General features: G+C 37.2%; 1 protein-coding gene across 5 annotated transcripts in view; it reads right to left on the bottom strand.

The window, feature by feature from the left end:
• Positions 1 to 21,231, bottom strand: part of Spag16 (sperm associated antigen 16) — an 809,062-nt gene that overhangs the window by 314,148 nt on the left and 473,683 nt on the right. For all 5 annotated transcript variants that reach the window (XM_040753382.1, XM_040753381.1, XM_040753385.1 and 2 more), the window contains one exon: positions 81 to 207. In XM_040753382.1, the coding sequence (XP_040609316.1) occupies positions 81 to 207 (127 nt within the window). The remainder of the gene's footprint in view (positions 1 to 80; positions 208 to 21,231) is intronic.

Consider the following 21,231-nt stretch of genomic DNA (forward strand, 5'->3'; position numbering starts at 1 on the left):
TAAAACTGTACCTATCGCTTAAAGGGTGACTACCAATGTTACACTAATTAACCTAGAGAAAGGGCAGGTGATTTGCTTACTGTTCGTGCATCCCACATAGACAACGTCTTGTCTGCAGAAGCGGTGAGTAGAGTGTTGGAGAAAGGGAAAAACTCAATGCTGTTCACCGAGTCTGTGTGTCCATATAATGTATATCTGCATCGTTCACTGTGGAGAGGGATTCAGAACAAGGATTTAGGACTTTGTATCTAAATGGTGTTGCTTCTTATGCAATGCTAATAAAAAACGTCCCAAGAACTGAATGCAACATTATTTTAAAAATATCAGACACATGCATGTGAATGTGTGCATGCACGCACACACACACACACACACACACATACACACACGCGCACGCGCGCACGCACGCGCGCGAGCACAATTACAAAAATAATATCTTAGGTACAGAGTGGCACATTCCTATAATATAAGACTTTGGAGGCAAGGTGTGGCCGTCATTTCCAAGATGGCATGGGTTACAGTGTGAGGCTGTCACAAATCAAAGAACAATTTCAAAGAAACATGTTATAACCATGTAAGTACTTAAGACAATTAGCAGGATCAAATAAATTTAAATTACCTTCAAATTATGGAACCATTTGTTGTGTTATCTTTACCCTACTTTTAAAATGTTTTCTTTAGGTACACATGGGGAGGTCAAAGGATAGTTTTTGGGAGTCCACTCTCTCCTTCCACCATTGTGGATTCTATCAATCACACTGAGGTCATCAGCCTTATCAAAAGCACTTTTATCTACTAGGAAAATCTTACTGGCTCTATACCTTTTATTTACGTTTTGAAATAACTACATGAAAATTGTCTCCAACTAATAAAAAATGTGTTATGAAAAGAAAATCCCCCACCAATCCCTAAGATCAAGTCAACTTACTTAGGTCACCATTTTCCCACATGGTTTCTCATCTTTTTTTCGACATTACAATGACTGGCCATACTTGTGGAATTACTCATCTCCACTTTCAAGCCCAAAATATTCCCTTCCAATTGATCCATGATGGATGCAGGCATTGGTGTGTTAATGCCTCCTCTGGTAATTATAAATTGCCTTTGGGGATGAGAATCTAAACAAGTGTTTTTCAGAGTGTTTCATTCAGACTAGCAGTATCAGCATCACTTGGGACCGGATCCAAAATGCAAATTCTCAGCCTCATCTCAAACCTATTGAATCAGAAGCTTTGGAGTGGGGCCTAGCAATCTGTTTTAGCAAGCACTCCAGGGAATTCAGATGCACACTGAAGTTTGAGAACCATTGATCTGAACTACAGGAAATGAGAGGGAAGGAGAGGCCACTGTGTCCTCACCCTTTGGCAGTTTATGGATGGACTCTCCCTTAAAATAGGGCACACACTGCACAGAATCATTTTACCTAACAGAAACTGACTTTAAAACAGTTATTTAGGGCTGGAGAGATGGCTCAGAGGTTAAGAGCACTGACTGCTCTTCCAGGGGTCCTGAGTTCAATTCCCAGCAACCACATGTTGGCTCACAACCATCTACAATTCAATCTGGTGCCCTCTTCTGGCATGTAGGCAGAACACTGTATATGTAATAAATAAATAAATCTTTAAAAAAATAAAACAGTTATTTAGAGCCCATTGTGAAACTAGAGTAAAGTGCTGGGAAAAGAGAAGTCAGCATGAACACACCACTAACGGGAGCATCATGGACCCCTGCTTTCTTGCTTTGCTGTGCCTCCTGTGATCATATGATGTGTTGGGAAATCCTGCACCAGAGGCAGCAGGCTAGATGCCAGCTTTGACATGGACAAGAACCAGCAGGATAAGGGGTTGACTCTTGGTGCCAGATTTCCTCCTTAGACAAAGGAAATGACTTAGCTGAACACACTCAGATGTTGAACACATTTCTACTGTAAGAGTCTTTGACTGCGTGGACAAAGACGAGACAGAAGGAGAGAGGTCACTTTGAGCCTGGTGCCTCAGAGATGTTTGGAAAAGTTTTCTCCTCACTTCATAATTTTTTTTTGGTTTTTTGAAACAGGGTTTCTCTGTGGCTTTGGAGGCTGTCCTGGAACTAGCTCTTGCAGACCAGGCTGGTCTTGAATTCACAGAGATCTGCCTGCCTCTGCCTCCCGAGTGTGCCACCAACACCTGGTTTAATATTAAAAATTTTAATCTGTCAAATAGTCACTTATTGCTGAAAGTAAATAAAATACTTTTGTGTGGGAAGTGCCTTTACCTGCTGTGCAATTTTTTTGGACTCAGAATTCACCTTTTAAAAATAATTCATTACTACCCAAACAGAAGCTAGACAAGGATGACAGCAATAGGCATGCACAAGTGGGCAGGGAAAAGCCCAGGAGTCCTCACACCTACATACCAAATCATAGACCACTTAGGGATGCTGAGAGTGGGAGAAACAGTCTTCTCTAGAGAAGAGTACAAATTTGGCTATCCAATAACAAATGGTCATCCCTGAAATCATACATACAAAAAACATTATATAGAGTTAGCAGGTATATTTGTGTATTCAGGAATATATATACTTATGGATATATGTATATACATATATACATGAAACAACAGTTAAAGAAAGAAGAGGCTGTGAATTAGAAAAAAGGCAGGTAGGGGTGTGGAGAGTGGTCAGAGGGTTTGGAGAGAGGAAAGGAGGGAAAGAGATGCAATTAAATTATATTAATTAATATATATAATATATAACATAATTGTATTATAATATCAAAAATAAAGGAAATGAAAATCTTTAAAATGTATCTCAGAATGAAAAAATAATCAATTAAAATGAAAACTGACTTTAGAATCATTTTCATTTCCAGAAGACATAGTGAACAAAACCAAAATGTATTCTTATTTCTTCTCACTGTTTTTGCTCTTTCATTCCATTGATAAAGTCTGAGGCAAACTTATCACCTACCACTAATCCCCAGCCAATCACAGTGGATGATGCTCTTGCTATAAACAGCAGCTTCTGACTCACTACAAACATGAGAGATGCAAAGCTTTAATGCAGCAAGTTTTGATAAGAATTTTCAGTTAATATTCTGGATTTTTGTTAGTTTAAGGTTAGGTCTTCTCCCATACCTATTTTGTTGCATTCATTTTATATATTTTGGGAAACATCAGTTTTGTTCCATTTTCCCTAATTTCATTTTGTTTTTCAGTATTAATTTTATTTCAGTCATTTCTCAATATCCTTCAGTTTCCTTTTGACCTACATCTGTTTCTCAAAAAAAATGCTTTAGTTACTTTGCTGTTTTCTTTTGTAAGAGCAATTTAAAAATCTAACATTTCTGTAATTTCTTTAAAAGTACAGGGAAGTTTTGTCTGAGTTATGGGTTTTCTATCACAGCAATTATTTGTCTACTATGTTCTCCATTGGAATTGGAATGCATCAACTTATTTTTCATTTTTTAAAAATTCTGCATAGATGCTGGATTTAGTTCTCTATACTTTTGATATATTTTACTATGGGAAAACCTACAGGCTACTGAGTATTGACACGTTAAGAACATTCAGATTTATTGACAGAAGGAAAGATATTCTACAAAGTCTACTCAGACTTATCATCATCCCCAAACTTCTCAACAAGTGTATTATTAGATTTGATGATCAACGTTCATTTATATTTTTGTAGTTTAAAATATAGTATATGGGACTAGTTGCTAAACTTCTCAGGTCATGGGTGTTCTACCTTAGTTGCAAATAATCATGACCCTGTGTTAGTCTCCATTACATCTTTTAGGGAACAATAAAAAATGTTTTCTTAAGATTCAGACTCCCACTCAGGACAGAGAAGAAATGTAGTAATTCTCTTCCAACAAAAAAAGATATAAAATGGCATACATTATTTAGGCCATACTTTTTCTACTACTGAATTAACACAGTATACTATGGTCATATACTACAGGAAAGGAAAAAAATCTCAGTTGCTCACTATTTGATGACCATGACTTTACACCTAGAAATGAATGGAAGTCTTCTGTGAAAATCCTTATCCCCACATTCCTCCCAAAAGTAACAGCCTATACAGGGGCCCATTAAAGAAAACTATTAAAAATTGTGATAAGGATGATCTCCATAACTGATGACTTTTGGCAAAAGTGCAGGTGGAAAAGCACTCAGTTGTTTTTTTTGGGGGGGAGGGTGTGCGTAGGGGAGTTGGCTGGCCACTTGGGATTTGACCATAATCCAGTGAGTATGGGTAACATATACTATTTATGGTTTATTTTTCTTCCTCTTGGGAGAATGCAGGGGAGGTCACAAGACTTGGATGTGGACTTGGGAGGCCTGGGAAGTGAGTGTCATCATGGTACATGATGTGAAATTCCCAAGTAATCAGTAAAAATATTATGTTGGAAAAATATAGAAATAAATCCTCAGAGAATTTAAGCTCATGATCATGGGATAGTGAGACTACTCTCTAGGTACAGAGTTTCCTGGAATTTGCAGTGTAGGAATTCTGTATTAAAGGAATTAAATCCTCAGAGAATTTAAGCTCATGATCATGGGATAGTGAGACTACTCTCTAGGTACAGAGTTTCCTGGAATTTGCAGTGTAGGAATTCTGTATTAAAGGAATTAAATCCTCAGAGAATTTAATCTCATGATCATGGGATAGTGAGACTACTCTCTAGGTACAGAGTTTCCTGGAATTTGCAGTGTAGGAATTCTGTATTAAAGGAATTAAATCCTCAGAGAATTTAAGCTCATGATCATGGGATAGTGAGACTACTCTCTAGGTACAGAGTTTCCTGGAATTTGCAGTGTAGGAATTCTGTATTAAAGGAATTAAATCCTCAGAGAATTTAAGCTCATGATCATGGGACAGTGAGACTACTCTCTAGGTACAGAGTTTCCTGGAATTTGCAGTGTAGGAATTCTGTATTAAAGGAATTAAATCCTCAGAGAATTTAAGCTCATGATCATGGGATAGTGAGACTACTCTCTAGGTACAGAGTTTCCTGGAATTTGCAGTGTAGGAACTCTGTATTAAAGGAATTAGGTTGAGATTGGCAGTAGTTTGTAAGAACAACCCATCATGACTTGTTGGCAAGGGTCTAGATAAGACTTCCTCAGACTATGATTTTAACAAGGTGTAGAAGGAACCCCTGCTTTATCATCAAAAACATAACAATGCCACCACGGATGGAGGACTTCTAGAAAGTTTTAGAGCTAATTTTAGCTCGAGTGGAAAGACCTTACTGAATACCCATGACTTCCACTTGGGATTACAGAAAAATTCTACTATAGGAGTAGATATTGGGTTCATGAATTGAGCTTAAAGCTACAGTAGATATTTTTGCCAAATAATAAAACTAAACATAAAAGCACACTAACTAGAACAGCACCCTGCCTTATATATGAAAATTATCTATATACAGATCCATACTCATGAGGAACATCCAATGTAAGTAAAAACTGCTATGCATATGAAGATATAGAAAAATACAAATCAAAATCTAGAAAAAGAATCAAGTGAAAGAGATTATGAATTAATTATTGACATCCAAGATTTAAAAAAGATTTAAAAGAATATTCAATTATGTAAAGGAATATGTCATTAAAGTGTTTGTAGAGATAATCTAAAATAAATAAAAACTGTAAAAGTAGGAACTCATAGTGAGGTAAGTAGGTAAAATAAAAAAATCACACATTTCAGAAAAGAATAAAAATTCAGAGAGCTTCAATCATCAGTAGGAAAATATGAGAATATTCAATACAGATATACTTGAGTTTCCAGAGAAGCCTAGAGAGTAAGAAACATTTTGAGAAATAATGGCTAAAATTGTTCCAATTTAAAGGAAAATATCATATTTCTGATCCAATTTTTTTAAAAAAATCCAGTAACAATGTTCCAAAGCATATCATAGTCAAAATATCAAAGCAAGGCATGAAACAAATCAACAGCAACAACAAATCCCAAAGTTGTCATAGATAAAAGAAAAAGCACATACAAAAGAACAAGGCTCCCAATGGCAGCTGACTTCTCACCAGAAAAAAAAAAACAGGTAGAATTATGTTTTCAAAAGGGCTGGATTTAGATATTCTGCTAAAAATACCTTTATTTATGAGGATGAAACAAAATTTCAGATCAATAAAAGCTGAAAAATTGATTGCTAGGAAATCTTTCCTACAAGACATGTTGAATTGAAGCTATTCATACTGAATGAAAATGACACCAGGCAGAAACTTTAGTGTATGAAAAGAACAAAAGCATCTGAGATAATCAATACATGAACACATCTAAAATGCCATTTCCTAATTTGATAACTACTGGAAATAGAGCAAAAGAGGATATAGACATAAAATATAGGTTTTCTTTTCCTAGTAGAAGCAATTCAACCTATAAGAATTATACTATAACATCAAAAGCTTTGTATATAGTATTTGTCTTTATTTAAATGAAAACTTTCTCTCTTTGTGGATGAGCAGTCTATGGATATCCATTCTGTTCACTTTGACGGGATGTGAGTTTCTGAGGGATACTGAAAACTGCACTGACATATGGGTATAAGACACAAATTAGAGGGCAGTTTAATGCTATGTTCATTTAGCAAATAGTAGGTTCACATCTGAGGCTATACAATTGTACACCCACACCCACACCACACACACACTCCCTCCTACAAGGATCAAAGAACATTGTAGAAGAAGGTAGGAATGATTGCAAGAATCAGAAGTTAATGAAGACTGAGGAAAAATAGTGCCTTCTGACTGTACTAGAAGTGCTATACTTATAAACTCTCAGCCACTGTGTTTGCCAATGCAAGGTCTGAACAAGATCAACCAGTCAACACTCCAGCAAAGAGGGATGGGGGAACTAATGAGTTTTCACACCCAGCAAAGGTACTGCTGAAAACTGGTGGCTACCAGAGGAGGAAGAATCAGTTTTCCTTAAGGATGTAGTTCCAGGCAGATTATCCACATTACTGTGGATGGCCCCATACCCATTCTTATATTGACAGCACTAACTGGAGTCGGTGGGTTATTTACAAACAAAACCAAAGCAGGGAACATGAAACTGGTGGTGGGTGGGAGGGAGGTTTGAGAGGAGGTTGAATATGATCCAAATATTTTGTTTTCATGCATAAAAACTTAAATGTTACATTTTTTCAAAAACTGGTTTTTGAATTAACACAGAAATGTCTATAATTGTCAATAATATGTCACCAAGTATACAGTGTGTATATGTACATATATGTATATATTTTGACATATCTCCCATGGCATCAACTATCTCTCTATTTACAAACTTTAGGACTGTTTTAGGCAAATGTAAAGGTATTGGCTATGATACTATTGAATAAATGCATGCACAGGAAGGGTATGTAACTTGGTAAATTGTATCCTGACATTTTAAATATACTTATAGTCAAATTCATAACTCATATATAGACTTTGTTTTTATCATTAAAACTCAATTCAATAATTTGAGAATATATTCATTTCTGTTGGCAGAGAAGTGGTAGAGAAAACTCTTCAATGATATAACTCATATGCTTTCCCCCAAAAATGGAAAAGGTAGGTTTTCACACAGCTTGGGGAAAGAAAGAACTGCTCAAGAGGATAGGGCATCTGGAGAAGTCACCAGCTGAGGTGGGTAAGGTACATCCACTGCACTCAGCTGAAGGAGCATATTTGGGAGAGATTAATTAGCTGCTAGAGGAGGAGGACCCATTCAAAATTCCTTCAGTGTGTAAAAATGGCCTAAAGTATAGGAAGAATGGAAATGATTTGCATATTTCTATCGAAACAACATTGTAGCCAGATGCAGTTTTCTTTTTCTCCCTCTGCTGTTTTCCTATCATCTTGTAGGAAGAAGTTAGTTTTCAAGCAACAGCTATTTCTTTTTTTTTAATCATTCTTATTGTACACATTTATTTATTTTACCATAGTTTGTGTGTGGAGGTCAGAATTTGTGAAGCTGTTTCTTGCCTTCGTTTAAGGCCCAATTATGGCATCATGTGTCTTTACCAACTTAGCCATCTTGATGGCCAACAACAGATATTTCTTAGCTTACATCTCATGTTTTATCATTTATTTCCCTTTATCTCTATTCCATTTACTATGTCTTTGATTTTATTATTTTGATAACTGAATAATTATTACTTTTAGCTTTTAATTTATTGGGAAACAAATAATGTTTATAATGTATTTTTCCACATATAAGTCAAGTCTAAGAGAAAATCATTCTAGCATACAAATGTCTTATGTGAGGGGCTTTAATGTTACAGATTTTAATATCATTGATATTTAATTTAAAGTGATACCTTTAAAATCTCAAGCTTGTATGTGCATACAGATTTTTTTAAAATGTAGTCAATTGATTACAGAACATTCACAGAAAGCTATCCATAGAGATACTTTTAAGAGGATATGCAAAAAGGATTTTGAATCTATACTTCTTTTGAATGTGTAATGTGGGCCATAGGGGTGAGGATTTCTAGACATGCTTATCATGCTCACCCAATGTTTAGGGACTCTGTAAGAAATAAGAAAGTCATGCAAATTGTGCCTTGTCAGAAGGATGGTTTGTCTTCCTTTTTGATTTATTTTGACCTTCAATATTAATATATAATGGGGGGAACCTACTAGTTCTATCTTCTCTGATATTTTCTCTAACCTTCTCTCTATCTATCTCTAAAGGAAAACATCTGGAATATCTACCCCTCTTCTCATATCAACTGACTTGCAAAAACACAGGGCTTTCCTTTAATCTATAAAGAAAATAAAATACAGCCTCTGGACCCGACCCAGGGAGTCCCAGGTTCCATCAACATTCATTTGAAATCAAAATAAAAGAAGCAGAGCCCTAGAGGAAAACTAAGCCCAAACTCGAGATCCTCACCACTCTATAACTGTAAATCAGTTTGTCCCACAAATTCTCTCTACACATTTAATATAGCCCACCTTTGAGGATGGATTTGAGACAGAAATGTCTTATCCATTTTCCCCAAGTTACCCTTGAATGCATTCATTCTTTCTACCAAACTTTGTGATGTATATATTCAACATGAACATAAGAGAACTAATAACAATCCCCACACTGTGGTTCACAACATCCAAGGAAGGTGAGACATTTCCCTCACCTTCTCTCTTATTTATAAAACTTTATATCTAAGCTATTTGAAAACCTTCCAGAATTCTGCACCTTAGTGGAATAAATTACAATAACCTCCACATTTTTTATTTCCAAATCAAGACCATTTCTTTAACAAAAGTTCTTTGCTTTAGATGAACAATTATATAAAATATGTAATCACAGGGAAAATTCTCTGTTTGCAAATATGGAATTCAATTGACTATGTAACAAAGTTGATGACCTCTAAATAAAATCTACTACAGAGTTTACCACAACAACATTGAAAACTTCTCTACAAATTATTGGGTGGATGCAAGAGTGAGACACAAATGCTCTTAGAGCATCATTCAGGCAAGTTCTTTGTCAAAACTCTGAACGGCAAGCACACAAACTTAACATTTTTTCCTTTGACTGTAAACCTGCATTCATGCTAAAAATGCAGATTCTTGACAAGATCAAATCCAGTGAGATCTCTGTGTTGTTTATGCATGGTATAAACAATCAGGGGTAGAAAGTGTTTGAAAACAATTGCACATGTAATGGATAGCAATTTGTTTCTGATTATATGACCAACAAAGTCTAACAATTATTTATATAGCATTTACTTTGTATTATATAACTTAGGTTATCCAGAGGCAATTCAGACTATTTCAAAAGAGAGGAAAATGTGTAGATTACTTGCTACATTATCTTTTATTTACTGTGACAAAGTACCTGGCATTATAGCATTAAAAAGTGGAAAGTTTAGTTTTGGTTCAAGACTTCACCTTGTCCTAGAAGCTGATTGCATTGCCTAGAGCCTAAGGTGAGGTTGGATACCATGGGTGAAGAAGCATATAGTGAGGGAGGCTGTTCACTTCATGACAGTTAGGAAGCAGATGGATAAGGAGGTAAACACTGAGCTAGTGTGCTTTTCCCTGTTCCCCTTTCATTTGATCTGGGTCCCAGGATGCTGTTACTTACATTCAGAGTGAAGTGTTTCTCTCAGTTGTCTGTGGACTCACCCTCACAGACACCCCTAGGTAAATTGTTAGACTCCTAGATCACTGGTTCTCAACCTTTATAACCTCACGGTGTGGTGATGCCCAACTATATAATTATTTTCATTGCTACTTCATAACTGTAATTTTGATAATGTTATAAATGATACTGCAAACATCTCTACATCTGTGAAATGGTCATTTGACCCCCAATGGGGTTGCAACCAATGGTTGAGAAACACTGTCCTAGATGATTTTTAATCCAGCCAAGTTGACAGTCAAGATTACCATTGCATATGTCAATACAATGCCATTTTATACAAGAGATGTGAGTGTCTTCAGATTTCTGTTGGAAATTGATAAAAGAGTCTAGTGGGGGTAAAGATGTCAGAGTAGCACACACTAATAACAGTAATAAAAAAGCTGAAGCACAAAACACAGAAGTAGAAAATTTTAAAAATAGAAATGGAAATTCAAGACAAAATAATATAAAGGCCAAAGCAAGTAATTTTATGACAAGTTTCTCTATTTTGACTATAGTTTATGATGACATTTCTTCCTTACTCTTCTAAAACATTTACACAGAAGAATGCCAAGTTAAATCAGCCCTTGTTATTTGTGACTTCATATTTGCAAGTTTTACTACTTGCTAAAATTTATTTGTGTAGCAAAGATTTTCTATTTGACCAAATTCTAGTCAAAGTCATATGAGCCATCTTCAAAATAGTTTGATCTTTGGCTTATGTAACTATTATCATGGATATGGTTCCACTCACTGTTTTTGCCATCACAAAAACTTAAAAATTACCCCAGTTTGCAAGAAAACTTTCCTAGATGGCCTTTCCTAGTGGCTGCCAGAGAAAGGTCACAGCTGTGAAAGTTCAAACTTGGTAAGCACCTGACCACTCTTCCTAACAGTTTACTAAAATGGGTTTACATTCTCAGTATTTCCAGTGTGTGTGTGTGTGTGTGTGTGTGTGTGTGTGTGTGTGTGTGTTTGTGTATGTGTGTGTGTGTGTGTAAATGTGTGTGAATGGGTGTATATATTTCCGCAACCTTGAAATGTATCAAAAGGTCACCCTGTAGAGCATAAACATCAGCTAATCTTACTTTGGTAGGAGTAATAAGTTGTGGTGTTACATTGCACAGCAGGAAGACAATGGATCAATATAACTGGTTGAACATTTCAAAAAAACTGGGAGAAAGGATTTTCAATGTCTTTGCCAAAAAGAAATGAAATGAAACAAATTTGAGGAAATTGATATGCTTACCTACTTTAAACATTGCAAAATGTATACACATATTGAAATATCATAGGGCACCCAGAAATATGTATAATATTTGTATCATTTTAAGAAGTAATCAACAGAAATGCCAGAGACCTTCTGTTTTAACTGGAGGAATGATCTGTTTAATCAAGCTGGTCTTTGGGAGTTCTCACTGTCCTGACTTTACAAGGTCTCTGCGTGCCCATTATCCTTTGTCCTAATACTCTCTTGAAAGTGTCTGTGTAAAACATAGTAGAGCTCAGGTCCTGCAGGATCCTATCCTTCTGACAGCAGTACACTACTGATTGTTACATTAATGAGTGTCTGGCTGCACTTACCTTTGACAGGGAATTAACTCCCAAATCAATACCTGGGGTACTTCTGTGGTTATTTGAACACATGGACATGAACACAGTAGTGAAAATTTGTTTCTATCTGTGGTCAAGCTAGGTAAATCTTTCTCTACTTGTGTCTTTCATAGTTTATTTTGTGCCAAGTTTCTTCCGCATATTTGTGCTTTTTCCTTGATGATTCACTATTTTGAATGACCACGGACAGGTGATGGGATGATGTCTAGCCTTTTCCAAGTCTGCAAAGTTTGTGGTGTCACATATGTTAGATAAATTTCATTCATGTGTGAGTTATAATGCTGCTGTGTGGGATTCATGTCAATGATTCAGTGATAGTTATTAAATAAGGTGCATTTAAATATAAATGTACAAAAACCAACACATGCAATAATTGGTTAATAAATCAGCTAATGGTAAACTAAACCCAACTTATTATAGAAGTAAAGATTTATATCTAATATTCAGTGCTTTTACTTTCAGTTACAAAAATTTGCTGCACTTATATCTTTAATTTAAAAAAAAACAACAACAAATATAAAAACAGTGGAGTATAACAGTTGGTATAGTGAGTGTTGGGGACAGAACGTTTTCCCAAATAGTTGGTTTAAGACCATGTACTTTAAGCCACTATCAATAAATCACAATTTAGGATCTTAAATCATAAGCAACTGATGAAATTATACTGTGCAGACAGAACAAACTGCCTTGAGAAATCATTCAGCGTTTATAGGTAAAGAAGCGTTATCTAGGAATTAGTTTATATTAAGCGAGTCTCTTCAATGTGTAATAAACAAATATGTAACAATTAGAAACATTTTAAATTTAGATAAAGTGGTGATTAGCCTGATATAGAGACATATGTGTGTGGGATCACAAAAGACAATGGCACACTACCTTTCTAATTCTGGGATCATAGACTTCCCATTGGCACACTGAGGCTATCACATCAGGAGTATTTGCTAGCAGGGTCAGCAAATGTGTCAAATTAGAACTTTTAATTTCTGGTTTAAAGATAAAAATCACAGCCCAGTATCAGTAAACTGATTACTTTCAAGTGGTAGCTTAATTGGTGATGCTCAAATATGTTGTGGGATATTTGTATACTGTATGACTATGTATTGCTTTGATTGGTTTATTAAAGAACAGAATGGTCATTAGATAGGCAAGAGAGGATTGGTGGGGTTTCTAGGGAAGTAGAGGAGGAGGAGGAAGAAAGGTGAGAGATACCAGCAGACTTAGAGCAAGTTAGACATTATGCCTTTGGCATAATGTAGATTAATAGAAGCAAGTTAATTTGAGTTATAAGAACTAGTTGGAAGCAATTATAAGTTAAAGGCCAAGCTTTCAAAATTAATAGGAAGTCTCCATGTCATTATGTGTGGTATAGCAGTCCAAGAAAGTCTGATGAGAAAGCTTGCTACACAAATATTTGATAAACATTATGTCATGAAGTTGATTCTATAGCTACTTAGCATTCATATCAGTAGCCAAAGTAAGCAAAATGCTAACCAATGCCCCTTCATGATAAAGGTCTTGGAGAGATCAGGAATAACAGGAACACACCTAAACATAATAAGAAACTATATACAGCAAACCAACACCCAACACCAGACTAAATGGAAAGAAAATCAAAGAAATTTCTCTTAAATCAGGAAGAAAACAAGGCTGTCCACTCTCTCCATACCAATTCAATATTGTACTTGAAGTTCTAGCCAGAGCAATAAGACAACAAAAGGAGATCAGGGGGATACAAATTGGAAAGGAAGAGGTTAAACTTCACTATTTGCAGATGATATGATAGTTTACATAAGTGACCCAAAAAAACTCTGCCAGGGAAATCCTACAGCTGATAAATACCTTCAGCAAAGTGGCAGGATACAAGATCAATTCAAGAAAATCAGTAGCCCTACTGTATAGAGACGATAAAAGGGTTGAGAAAGAAATCAGAAAAACATCACCCTTTACAATTGCCACAAACTACATAAAATACCTTGGGGTAACCATAACCAAACAAGTGAAAGACCTGTATTGCAAGAACTTTGAGTCTTTAAAGAAAGAAACTAAAGAAGACACCAGAAAATGGAGATATCTCCCATCCTCTTCGATAGGTAGGATCAACATAGTAAAAATGGCAGTCTTGCCAAAAGCAATCTGAAGACACAATGCAATCCCCATTGAAATCCCAGCACAATTCTTCACAGACCTCGAAAGAGCAATTCTTGACTTTATATGGTAAGACAAAAGAACCGGGATAGCCAACACAACTCTGCTGAACAAGGCAATGTCCGGAGGCATCACCATCCCTGACTTCAAGCTCTATTATAGAGCTATAGTCCTGAAAACAACTCCGAGATACCATCTTACTCCTGTCAAAATGGCTAAAATAAAACACCAATGACAGTTTATGCTGGAGAGGATGTGGAGAAAGGTTAACACTCCTCCACTGCTTGTGGGAGGGCCAACTTGTACAGCCACGATGAAAATCAGTATGGAGATTCCTGAGTAAAATGGGAAAAACAGACACATTCATACAAGGATGTCTGTTCCACTATGTTCATAGCAGCACTATTTGGACTAGCTAGAACCTGGTAGCAACCTAGATGCTCCTCAGCTGAAGAGTGGATAGAGAAAATGTAGTGCTATTCAACAGAAAAAAAAACAATGGAATCTTGAAATTTGCAGGTAAATGGATGGCAATAGAAGAAACCATCCTGAGTGAGGTAACCCAGTAACAAAAAGACAAACATGGTATGTACCCACGTATATATGGATTTTAGACATGAAACAGGGGAGTGCCAGTCTACAATCCAACTGACAGTGAGTCAGAGAAATAGGAAGGGCCCTAAGAGAGATATACATGGTACCCCAGAAAAGGCGGAATGAGGCAAGATCTTCTGAACAGATTGGGAGCAGGGGGGGGGAGAAGGGGGAGGGAGCCAGGAAAAAGAGAGGGGGAGAAGAGGAGGGGAGCAGGAAGGTTGAGTTGGGGGAAGAATAGAGGAGTACAGGATGAGAGATACCATAATAAAGGGAGTCATTCTAGGTTTGAGGGTAGATCTGGCATTAGCGAAATCTCCAGAGATCTACAAGGATGACACCAACTGGCAAACTAAGCAGTAGTGAGTGGAGAGACTACTTTAAACGCCTCTCCCTAATAATGATTTTGACAACTATCTTACATACCATCCTAGAACCTCCATCCAGTGATAGATGGGAACAGAGGCAGACATCCACAGCTAAACACTGAACTGAACTCCTGGAACCCAGTGACAGAGAGGGAGGAGCGATAAGCAGAGGGGTCAAGACCAGGCTGGTGAAACCCACAGAGGCAACTGACTTGAACAAGGCGGAGATCTTGGACCCCAGACTGATGCCTGAGAGGCCAGTATGGGACTTATTCAGACCCCCTGAATTTGGGTGTCAGTGAGGAGTCTTAGGCAGACTAGAAATGACAGACTAGATATTCCTCCATAGAGGGCCTTCCCTTCCATAAGGAATGGAGTAGGTTTTTGGGTGGAGGGCTGGGGAGACTGGTGGAGGGGAGTGGGCATGGAGGGGAGAGAAAGGGAACTGGGACTTACATGGGAAGCAAACTTATTTCTAATTTAAATATATAATAAAAAGTGTTAAAAACAAAAGAAAAGAAAAAATGGGTAGGATACACCCAATCCTTCTAGGGCCAGAACAGAATAAAAAAATAAGTAACATGAGATTTTTCTCTGCCCTAGGATGTCCATCACACATCAGAATTCTGAATCTTGCACCGTTGGTCCAGGTTCTCAGTGCTGTGGTTTGCTGCAGGACATTTCATCACAGGGTGAATCCCAAGATTTACTGACAAAATACATTTCTAGTTGTGTGGCTCAGACCAAGAACACACCTTTAATCTAACATCTTCCTGCTTAAATATTGTAAACAGGATTAAAGAAATTCAACCATATGTTAAGGAGCAGAGCAAGCAACTAGCTGCCAGGAAAAAACCATAGAGAATAAGAGGGAGTAAGGAAGATAGAAAGAGACACATATGAAGTATATGAGGGACATTCAGCTCGAGTTTTGTTTGAGAAGGCTGAAGAGCAAGAAATCTCTTTCTGGGATGTCAGCAGAAGAGGAAGGCCAGCCAGGTGATTTCTCTGAACTAGCAGGGTTTCACCCAAGAATCTGGCTCCTGAGTCTTTATTGATAAAAATCCAGAGATTGGGATTTAGATTTTAAAAAGCAACATATCATAAGGACACTACAAGCTTTCCTGGATCTGTGACTTGTACACAGGGGACTGCACAATTCTGAGCCTTTGTAATCAGATGGGCTAAAAAGTGTGACACTTCTATTTGTTTATATCCATATACATTCTATTGTTTTTATTTCTCTGGAGAAACTTAATACACTCTGCTTTCCTACAGCTTATTTCCTTTTTTAATTTTATAATGCATAAAGATTTTCTAAAAAATCATCTGATAAAACTTTTCATGTTGTGTTAATTTTAAGGTATGTTTTCCTTCCTTATTTTACTATTATTGCTTAGCCTCAGAAAAATAAATCCAGCCCATTCAAATTCATAAGAGGATAACTACAAGTCACCCTATTATTAGTGATGAAATAGCAAATTATTACTTTTTTGATAGCATGAAAACAATTTTTTCTTTCAGGGTTTATTGTTAATCACCATCTGCTGCATTTAGATGTGTATGGACTTGACACTCTGTTTTTTATACTGGCATAAAATAACTATGATAAAGAGCCAGAATTAAAATGTCACATTGCTGGGTTGATTGAGATGGTCTGAGTTTCTCACTATTCACAGACTTAGTAAAATGGCTATTCGTGCTTTAGCAGCAGCCTTGTGATGGAACTATGAATGTTGCCGTGTTTCTGGACATGAGGAAGAGCAAGTGATCATCTGCTGTTGACTTTTACTGTTCACAGACTTAGATCAACTTAAAAACAAACAAAAGCCCAGCTTTTTGTTTGTTTGTTTGTTTTGGTTTTTGTTTTTCAAGACATCTCTGTGGCTTTGGAGACTGTCCTGGAACTAGCTCTTGTAGACCAGGCTGGTCTGGAACTCACAGAGATCTGCCTGATTCTGCCTCCTGAGTGCTGAGATTAAAGGCATGCGCCTCCACCACCCGGTTTAAGATTCAAAATTTTAATCCATCAATAGCCACTTATTGCCTTGTTCTTTAATATACCCATATAGGTCTAGGCGGGTTGTTTGAACATATCTTACACGTTTTTCTAATTGACAGCTGCAGACTCGGCTCAGGGATTAGGACCAAAGGACCAAGTGTAGCACCTAGCTCCCATGTTGAGGAGCTTCAAATGCCTGTAACACTGGCTCCAGGGGATCAGATGCCTCTGGCCTCTAGAGGCATCTGCACTTATGTGCACCTGCACACACACACACACACACACACACACACACACACACACACACACACACTTACCTATCATTGAGAATCATAAAAATAAAACTTTAAAATTTTAAAGTTGTTCTCTTTAAGGATGATTGTAATTAATTTTATTTTTAACTGTAAAGTTGAGAAAAGATATAACTTTAAATATTCTAATTTTAAATATTCCATTTAAATTCCTTTTAACCAAGTATTTTGATATTCTATGCTAACAAAAAAAGCCACATTAGTAGATACAAACAAGGAAGGTCCTATCCTTTTAGAGCAGTTTTTCGAAAGATAGCTGAGTCTGAATGTGCGTATCAGGAAGAGTAAGTCAGTGATAAAAATGCAAGATCTCTAGCCACAGTAGGTGGACTCTGGGAGAACTGAGTGCTGGAAAGACATGTGGGTGAAACAATAATGATTACATAATTCAAAGACTGGATTTCTAGAGAAAGTTACATATCAGGCTCAGAGCCTCCAATGAAAGCAGGGTGACAGCCTGAACCGATCCAGAGCAACAATTACTCTTGTATTCCTTGTTTCTTTCCTTCATAGCACCAGTGAAATCTGACTCATGATTTACCTACTGCATTCCATTTTCTTGCCTATGCCTGTCCTGCTTTAGGCTCACTTAATAAAGACTGCAACATTATATGTCATGTCCCCTGAATAGCCCAGTGAAAATATTCAACCTACTAATTGTCATAATCTCAAATGAAAGATCATTATTTTCCAATTCTCAAACCCAGTATCTTCTATGTTGTATTTCAACTTAAGATCTTAAGGCATTTGTCATAAACTTACAAGTATTTGATCATTTTTTTACAGCTGCAGAATATCCCATCACCTATATGCACAATGTTTTCATTATCCACTCCTTGGTTGAAAGATATTCAGGTTGTTTCCATTTCTTAGCAATTGTGAACATGGCTGATATTTAAGTGCAACAATTAAAATAAAAGAAAGTGAAAGGATGAGGACTGCGATATAGCATGCATGCAGCATGCACAAGGTCCCAGGCCCAATCCTCAGTGCTTAAAATATAAGTCATGGGAAGTAGGGAAGGAGAAATGGGGAGGGAGAGTACAAACTTCCATATAAATTAAAAGACTATAATTACAAGAACCACAGAAACTGCCAGTGTTTTAGATTAATTTGCTTCATAATGTTCTTGCCTTTAGTTCAATGCCTATTCTTAGACTAAAAACCCATTTAAAGGTATTAACTTATAAGTCCTTTGTAGCCACCCTTGATGTTATTAGTCTGAGGGTTCTGACTTTACAATGTGTAGTTGTAAAATGTCAGCAATGGTGAGCTTGCTTAAATGCTCAAATGAGGATGAACCACTGTCAAGGAAAATATAGGAAACCCGTGGAAGCCTTCCAGAGGACTGTCAGGATTGGCAAGTGTACAACAATCTTCTCGACTACATTTTTCCTGTTTCCGTTGCTGTGGTCTATCAGAAATGACTTAATGAAAAATGGGATAGTTTCTTTCTGCTACATAAACATATACTGTTTGTCTTTATAGATCTGGATTTTACCACTCAAAATAATCTTTTCTAGGTCCACCCATTTACCTGAAAATTTCTTTCTTTTGTTTTTTGTACAGATGAATACTATTCCATCATGTATATGTACTACATATTCACTATCCATTCATCAGTTTAAAGACATTTAGGTTGTTTCTGTTTCCTCACAAGAATAGAGAAGCAGTGAATATGGCTGAGCAGGTATTTTGTGGAGTAGATGTCCAGTCCTTGGGTCATATGCAAAGAAGTGGTATAGCTAGGTCATATGGGATATTTAATTTTAGGTTTTTGAGATTATTTCATACTGATTTTCAGAGTGGCTACATCAGTTTGCATTCCCACCAATAGGGCTCTTCTTTATCCACAACACTCCCAGAATTTTTGTTAGCTGTTTTGTTGATTTTTAGCCATTTTGATTGGAGTGAGACGAAATCTCAAAGTTTCTTTAATGTTCATTTCCCTAATTGTTAAGGACGAAGCACACTGTATTAGTTATACTTTCATCACTATAACAAAACCCCACAAGCAAGCCATCTTATAAAATAAAGTGTTAATTTGGCTTACAGTTACAGACAGAGTCCATGGTGGTGGAGCATAGGTATGGTTGCAGGAACATCTAAGACCTCACATCTTGATCAACACGTAGGAATAGACAGAGAGCACACTGGGAATGACCCGAGCCATGAGTCTTTTAAAACCTCAAAGCCTGATCCCTCCTTTATATCTCCAATATAATAAAGCTACACCTCCTAATTCTTTCACCAGCAAGAATCAGTCATTCAAACTTGAATCTATAGGAGCCATTCTTGTTTAAACCACCACAAACCTTTTTTTTTCATGTTTTTACTTAAATTGAAAACAAACTTGCTTCACATGTCAATTCCATCCCCCCCCACTCCCTCCTTCCCCATCCGTCCCCCACCAGGCTCCCCAGCCCCCTTCCCAATCCCCATTCAGATCCCCAGGGTGAGGCACTCCATGGCAGATCTCCAGAGTCTGTCCAAGAGTCCAGGCTGAGAAAGCATTCCTCATTGTGGGATGGGCACCCAAAATCCATTTGTATACTAGGGATAAATACTGATCTACTACCCAAGGCCTCATAGATTGCCTAGGACTCCTCACTAACACCAATATTCAGGGGTCTGCATCAGTCCCATGCTGTCCTCCCAGTCATCACTCTGGGGTCCAAGAGCTCCATTTTGTTCAGGTCAGTTGTTTCTGTGGGTTAATCCAGCCCAGTCTTCACCCCTTTGCTCATCAGTTCTCCCTTTCTGTCACTGGATTCCAGGAGTTCAGTTCAGTGTTTAGATGTGGGTGTCTGCCTCTGCTTCCATCAGTCACTGAATGAAGGTTCTGTTTCCTAGACTTTCTGTCCAAAATCCACACATGAGTGAGTACATACCATGTTTCTTAGGATGGTTTCTTCTAGTGCCTTCTATTTACCTGCAAATTTCAAGATTCCATTGTGTTTTTTTCTGCTGAATAGTACTCCATTGTGTAAATGTACCACATTTTCTCTATTCACTATTTAGTTGAGGAACATCTAGGTTGATTCCAGGTTATGGCTATTACAAATAATGCTGCTATGAATATAGTGGAACAGACATCCTTGTTGGATAAATGTGCATCTTTTGGGTATATGCCTAAGAGTGGAATTGCTGGGTCTTCTGGTAGACTGATTCCCATTTTTCTGAAGAATATCCATACTGATTTCCAAAGTGGCTGTAAGAGTTTGGGCTCCCACCAGCAGTGGAGGAGTATTCCCCTTTCTCCACATCCTCTCCAGCATAAACTGTCATTGGCGTTTTTGATTTTATCCATTCTGACAGGAGTAAAATGGTATCTCATAGTTGATTGATTTGCATTTCCCTAATGCCTAAGGATGTTGAGCACTTTCTTAAGTGTCTCTCAGCCATTTTAGACTCCTCTATTGAGAATTCTCTGTTTAGTTCTGTACCCCACTTTTTAATTGGATGCTTTGGTGTTTTGGAGGCTTGAGTTCTTTGTAAATTTAGGAGCTCAGCCCTCTGTCAGATGTGGGGTTAGTGAATATTTTTTCCCAATCTGTGGGTTGCCTTTATGTCTTGCTGACTGTGTCCTTTGCCTTACAGAAGCTTCTCAGTTTCAGGAGGTCCCATTTATTACCACAACCTCTTTTAAGGTATATTTTGGTTATGTTTATTTCCCTTGTTGAGGAGGAGTTTAGATTCCCTACTCCAGTTTTTAATTGGGCCATTGGTTTGTTTGTTTGATTGACTAATTTGGTTTTGACATCTTTGTTTATCCTGGGCATCAATCCTGTCAGATGCACAGGTGGTAAAGACTCTCTCTCTCATTCTGTGAGTTTCTTCTTCACCAAATTATTCTCTTAGCTGCACAGAAGCATTTTAGTTTATGGGATCCCAGTTCATGCTTGTTGGCCTCAAGTACTTGGCAAATGAAGTCATGTCAGAAAGATCTTGCCTATATCTAAATCTTGCTGTTTCTGCTTTCAAAATGAGATCTCTGGTCTGTCTGGATAGAATTTTGGTTCAGGGTAATATGTGTCTAGTTTGATTCTCTGAATATAAAATTAGTTTTCTGAGTGTCACA

Source organism: Mesocricetus auratus, unplaced genomic scaffold (assembly GCF_017639785.1).
Source record: "Mesocricetus auratus isolate SY011 unplaced genomic scaffold, BCM_Maur_2.0 Super-Scaffold_100010, whole genome shotgun sequence".
NCBI classification, from domain to species: Eukaryota; Metazoa; Chordata; class Mammalia; order Rodentia; family Cricetidae; genus Mesocricetus; species Mesocricetus auratus.